The 6,000-nt window shown below is 60.7% G+C and overlaps 1 protein-coding gene across 3 annotated transcripts in view; it reads right to left on the bottom strand.

The window, feature by feature from the left end:
- The window catches only part of PRDM15 (PR/SET domain 15), a 58,691-nt gene that overhangs the window by 27,188 nt on the left and 25,503 nt on the right, over positions 1–6,000 (bottom strand). For all 3 annotated transcript variants that reach the window (XM_039245498.1, XM_039245499.1, XM_039245500.1), the window contains exons 7-11: positions 5,483–5,710; positions 3,927–4,056; positions 2,327–2,517; positions 2,117–2,211; positions 1,591–1,678 (exon numbers count right to left, since the gene is read on the bottom strand). In XM_039245498.1, the coding sequence (XP_039101429.1) occupies positions 1,591–1,678; positions 2,117–2,211; positions 2,327–2,517; positions 3,927–4,056; positions 5,483–5,710 (732 nt within the window). The remainder of the gene's footprint in view (positions 1–1,590; positions 1,679–2,116; positions 2,212–2,326; positions 2,518–3,926; positions 4,057–5,482; positions 5,711–6,000) is intronic.

Here is a 6,000-nt window from a genome sequence, read left to right as displayed (position 1 = left end):
GCGAGATCATGACCCAAGCGAAAGTCGGACGCTTAACCGACTAAGCCACCCAGGCGCCCCATCTTTTCTTTTAATGCTCATTTATTTTTGAGAGACAGCGTGAGCAGGGGAGGGTCAGAGAGAGAGGGAGACACAGAATCGGAAGCAGCTCCAGGCTCTGAGCTGTCAGCACAGAGCCCTACGTGGGGCTCAAACCCACGAAGTTGGGAGATCATGACCTGAGCTGAAGTCAGACGCTTAACAGACTGAGCCCCCCAGGCGCCCCATTATTCTTTCTTGTCCATCTGAAACCTCTAGCCTTGGAGACTGGAGAGAAGACCTACCTGAACTCACTGCTGCGGTTCTTTCTATGTAATGAAAGCAAAGCCAAGTGTAACAGGCCCTGTAGCTGATACACCAACAGCTGCTCTAACTTATTACTTTCTTTTGTGTCCAGAGGCACGGAGATCAAAAGGGGCCACTTGTCCCCTGCAGGGCCCAGGACGACGCTCTGCACTCATGCGGAGCCGCAAGTGACCACGTGGGGCGCCATCCTGACTCCCGCCACGAACACAGCTAAGGCTCCTGACAGACACTGCATCCACGGAAACAGCGGGGGGCTGTGCCCCAGATCTGAGGGCACTCCTGGGGTGCACAGCTCAGAACGCGCATGTGCAGCACACTGCCAGCTCGCCCGGAAGCTTCCGGGACCACCACTTCATGCTGTGGCCGGTGCAGAGCAGGCGGAGCTCGGGAGAGAGGAGACTCGCCCGCCGCCGGCCCAGCCCTGGCACGGGAGCAGGGCGCGGTGGGGAAACGAGCCCTGGCTTCAGACCAGAGCCCTCGGACCCGAGCAGACAAAGGGCCTGGCAGGTGCCCGGGCGCGGGAGGTGGCCCCCGCGGGACAGGCGGGGGAGGTTTAGCTAATGCTGGTTAAAGGGTCTCTGAGAGACGGCGGGGTGGGGGGGAGGGAAGAGCCAGCACGGAGGTGCAAGTGGTCCCCAGAGGGGCCGACAGGAAGGGGGTTTGGAACCAAAAGCCAAGCTCGGGTCTCCAAGCCGCCTGACGCTGGGCCCGCCTTCGGGGCCATGCTGGCCTCCCTGCTCTCGCCCACCCAGTGCTCCGTCTACACCCTCCTGGGGGGAGCACGGACCCCTTGGCCACAGGCTGGTGCAAGTGCGCCGGCATCCGACCACACGCAAGTGAGCAAGCGCATCCTGCACTCTTAGGACTGGCGGAGAGAATGGGCGCGGAGCCACACCGTCCACGCCCAGCGGCACCGCGGCCTGTCCTGGACGCCGCCAGGCTTAGGGGGTGGCGAGGGCGGACGGGGGAGGGGGAGCCTTCGAGCCAGCGAGGCAGAGACCCCGTCTGGACACCGCCGCCCCCTCCAGGTGTGTCTCCCGTGTCCCAGAGCCCCCTGCACCTCCGCCCACCTTCTTGGGACAGCCTGGGGGGCACAGCTTCTGTCGGAGTCCAGAGGCCCCTTCCACCTGCGTCTCCTTCAGAACCCGAGGGACTCGAATGGAGATGGGGGTGAAAGGCACGCCGACTGGGGCTAAGCGCGCCCGCTGCCCGCCCGGCCGGGAGCTCTGCCGCGGGGGCGCTCACCTGTCCTGCAGTTGTGGAACTCCAGCGCGCTCTCGATGCGGAACGTCTTCTCACAGGTGCCGCAGCGGTACCTGTACTCACTGTCCACCTGGCGACAGGGGAGCGCCGTCGGGGGGAGGGGCAGGAGGCAGCTCCACCCACGAACTCGCCCCCGGACCTGCCTCTCGCAACTTCCAAGTGCGTAAGGTCTGTGTCACCGTCCCCATCACGGCCCAGGCCTCTGCCACCACCCTAGTCTACACTGGCATCCTGGTCCCCATCGGCACCCGGGCCCCGGCCCCGCCCTGGTTTACGTCACCATCTGGCCTAGGCCACTGTCCACTACTCTCCTACGCGATTTAGGAACATGAGCAAGTTTTCACGCTCACCATCCAACTGCCCCAGGGAGAACGCCCATTCGGGGACCCCCCCCCGCCGCCCGCCCCCCCAACCTCCTCCCGCTCCCCAGTGACTCTGTCTTCCTTCCCAGCAGCCCGGCCGCCCGCTCCTCCTCCACGACCGGCCCCGGCTCCCGGGTCCCGCGCACCTCGTTCCTGCTGTGCTTGTAGGACACGTGCTGCTTCAGACTCTCCTTGCGGCTGAACAGCTTGGCGCACTCCTCACATTTAAACAGCTTGTCACCTAAGGGCCCGTACAAAGCTGGTTCACACTCCAGGCGTGTCCCGGGGCTGCGCCCACCGCCCCCGCCCCGGGCCCGCAGCCACCTCTGCCCCGGGGCGGGCGCCGCGGGACTCACCGTGCGAGCGCACGTGCCTGCTCAGGTTGCTGCTGTTCTGGAAGATCTTGCTGCAGATGCTGCACTGGTACACCCGTCTGTGCTCCCCCAGCTGCCCCAGCTGTCGGACCAGCTTCCTGCGGATGCCGTGCCGGCTCGACAGGATCAGACTCCGCTTGAGGGTGAGGCCGGGGCTCTGATGGTGTGGGAACCTGCCGGGTCACAGACACCTGGTAAGATGGGCCACGTGCGTTGTTGGAGAAGACGTTCAGGGTCACCACTGTCTTGGAAACGGCTTCTCCGAACCTCCCCAGCTCGCGGCGAGGAAGGAGGGAGGGCGCTCAGGCACCACCTTCAGGAGGCTCTGGACGGGACACAAACCCTGAACGTCCAATGGCATCTGTCAGTATTTTCTGTACGGCCATACACCTGACTGCCTTTTCACCCTGGCCACCAGGAAGCTCTCAATTTATCCTCTGGGAAGAGCCCTGTTTCTCTCACTTGGTCTGTCCTCTGCTCTGTTTTGTACTTTCTCTGACCCTGATTTTAAAACATTTCTTCTCTCTCTTAAACATCTTTCTGAGAGTAAGCCACAGAAGTCCTCTGGGCAGCCAGACAGAGTAGGTTAACAAACAGGTGACCTGGTTTCCGACAGCACACCAGCCCCGGTCTGCATAGGCTCCAGGACCAAACGGGGCCAGGCACATCGTGAAAACGTTACGAGGCACTCCAAAAAAGCCCGAAAAGAAATTAGCACCAGCTTATTCAATGTCAGAGCAATTACCCAGGAATGATAACTAAAAAACAAAATATTTTCATTGTTTACAAAAACAAAGCAAACAAATAAAAATCCCCCCAAAAACCCAAAAAACACAGCACGGTGTTAAATTTGCAGAAATTCAAACACAAAATTGTCCTATAATAGCAATGCTGTTCACAACAGCCAAAAGGTGGAAGCAGGCTGGTGTCCGTGGGTGGAGGAGTGACGGCCAGCCTGGAGACGGGGGGACAATGTGACCCCCGCTCCGACACAGACGAGCCACGGGCCCGTCACAGCAGGGCCAGCAGCGCACGGCTGTGCCCAGACCAGGAGCCTCACACAAGGTGCCTCCGTCTTCATGGAGACAGGGATGGGGGGGAGGTGCAGGGGGGAGAGACGTGGGCAGTTAGTGTTCCAGGAGGACAGAGCTTCAGTCTGGGAGGATGGAACGTTCCTGAGACGGATGGTGCTGGAGGCTGCAGAGAATGCGGATGCACTGAGCAACACAGAACTGTGTGCCTGGAGGTGGCTAAGAGGGTACACTGTACGTGACGTACAGCCCCCTCCGCACGCAAAGCTGCTGTTAACCGTTCTCATAGCGAACGTGCCATTAAGCTCCCGACTTCTGGAAGGATCCTAGCACTCCCCAAGCACACCCGTTTCTTTCCATGAGGAGGGGCGCCTCCCCGCCCGGGGGACCTGCTGTCTACATGGCTGTCCCGTCTACACAGCTGCCCCGGGCGCCACAGCCTCCCCGCCCGCGGTACCTGCCATCTACACAGCCGTCCCAGGTACCACAGCCCCCCCACCCGGGGCACCTGCCGTCTATACAGCCATCCCTGGAGCCGCAGCAGGACTCACTTGGGCACTGAACTGGCGTCGCTGGTGGTGGTGGCCAGCTTCCCCAAAACCAGCTCCATGATCCGCTCGTCCGGCGCCGCTGTCACTGGCTCATCGGGCGGGACCTCAGTGATGATCTCTGCCACTTGCTCTGTGTGAAGGGGACGTGGGAGTCGTGTCACCGTGGGGGCAGGGGACAGGACACTAGGGAACCATGACGGCACCCCAGGCAGACCACAGCCAGGTCGAAGTCGCAGACACGCAGGACACACAGGGAAGAGAGAGAAAAGCTAGCCATATTTCGGAATCCACACGTTTACCTGTCTGTTCAGAAAAAGCAACGTGTTATTCTTGGCTCAAAACTGAAGTTATAATTTGTGATCTTCTCTAAAAGCACAGTGGTTAAAACACGATTTCAGTCCCTTTTCACGCCAACCCAGGACACAACATTTTGATACGTAGTGGGATCTTTTAACTTGTTAACTTCGTCCCAACAGAGCTTTGGAAATACTAACTTTTAAAAATAGACAAGCCAGCCCAAGTGTGTTCAAACACAGATAATCACGTTGTGCGAGAGTCAAATGCCAAGTAATTATAGTAACAGGTGTCGTGGCCTGAACCTCGGGACAACGAACTACGGGAAGAGTAACACACGCAAAAATGTAGCCAGTGGTTGCTACCATTTCACCTGCTACATGTGTTCCCAACGCAACTAGTACGTAGGGAAATAAGCACTGAGAGCTCCCAGCTGCCCTCTTCTCTTTTCTGCCCGCGTAGAGAGAGAGAGAAAGACGCCGTCCAGGGGGAGCTTCAGCCCCCGGCCATCCCTCAGTTCCGACCAGAACACGCGCCGCTGAGAGCTGGCGGCTGGACAGGGGGCCCCATAACACGTGAAGGCTGCTCCTTCCTCGGAATTCTTTTTCATTCTGGGGAAGAAGTGTTTCTTCTCATTCTCAGAAAAGAAAACCAGGGCTCTAGCAGACAGCACAGGAGAGCTCTCAGCGGTCGGGGCGCAGGCAGTGAGGGGCCCCGGGCCTGAGCGTCACACACCCACACACCAGGGGTCTTCCGGCACCACGCAGCGCTGGCAGAGGTCGTGAGGACCGAGGGGCCACGGGCCCTGCACACCCAAGAGAGCGGGTCAGGGTCCCTCCAGACTCTACTGTGGATCCCGTCACGGAGAACGGGCCCAGCCACGGCCTGGGAGCAGGCCACCGGCCCACGCGCAGGGGACCCAGTGCCAGAAACCCAGCGTGCAGGACCCTGGGCACAGAAGGAGGGACTCCCTTGAGAGCCCAGGACAGGCAAGCCTGAGTCATGCGCACGAGGAGAAGCTCCGGGGAGACGGCAGTGCTCTCTGTCCTGACGAGGCGCCGGTGACCCGTCAGCGCTCACAGCCTGCACCCTGTGTGCTGCCAAGCGCGTCACAGAGGAATCGTGCTCTCAGAGAACTGCCGCTCTCCCTCCCGGGGCCACCCCCCCACCTGCCGCGCCCCCTCCCCGGGCCGCCCCCTCCTGCCGCGCCCCCTCCCCGGGCCACCCCCTCCTGCCGCTCTCCCTCCCGGGACCACACTCACCTGCCGGCTCCTTGCCTTCTATAATGTCCAGTGGCTGCTCAGGTTTTGACACTCTGGGTTTTCTCCCCCTTCGAGGCTTTTTCTTCTGCTCTTTGGGGACACTGGTGCTCCTGGGCACTGCAGGAGGCTCCCCCCGGGGCACGTCTGCTTCCTTCTCGGGCGCGGCGGCTTCGTGCTGGCTGGCGGCGGGGAGGCTTTTGGCCTGTTCCAGGTGACCCAACAGGTGCTCTGCAGAGGCGGAAGCCGGCGCACGGGGACGCTGAGGCGGCGCACGGGGCCCCCTCCTCCCCGGCCCGGGCGCCTGTCTGGCTCTGCCTCAACCTGCTCATCGTGTGTCCTCTTACAGGCGAATCAACTCTTCCCACCGCTTTTGCAAATAAAAGCGTTTTCACTGCACCAAATGCGACTACTATTTTAAAAGTGAATTAGGTGATAAAAACGTCAAGTTCGCCATGCACCCACACACACCGCTGTATGTAAACTACAGGCGCGTGTTACACACGCATGTGCAAGGACGC

This window comes from Hyaena hyaena, unplaced genomic scaffold (genome assembly GCF_003009895.1).
Source record: "Hyaena hyaena isolate Hyena2069 unplaced genomic scaffold, ASM300989v1 scaffold_254, whole genome shotgun sequence".
Taxonomy (NCBI): Eukaryota; Metazoa; Chordata; class Mammalia; order Carnivora; family Hyaenidae; genus Hyaena; species Hyaena hyaena.
This window is presented reverse-complemented; position numbering and strand designations above follow the sequence as displayed.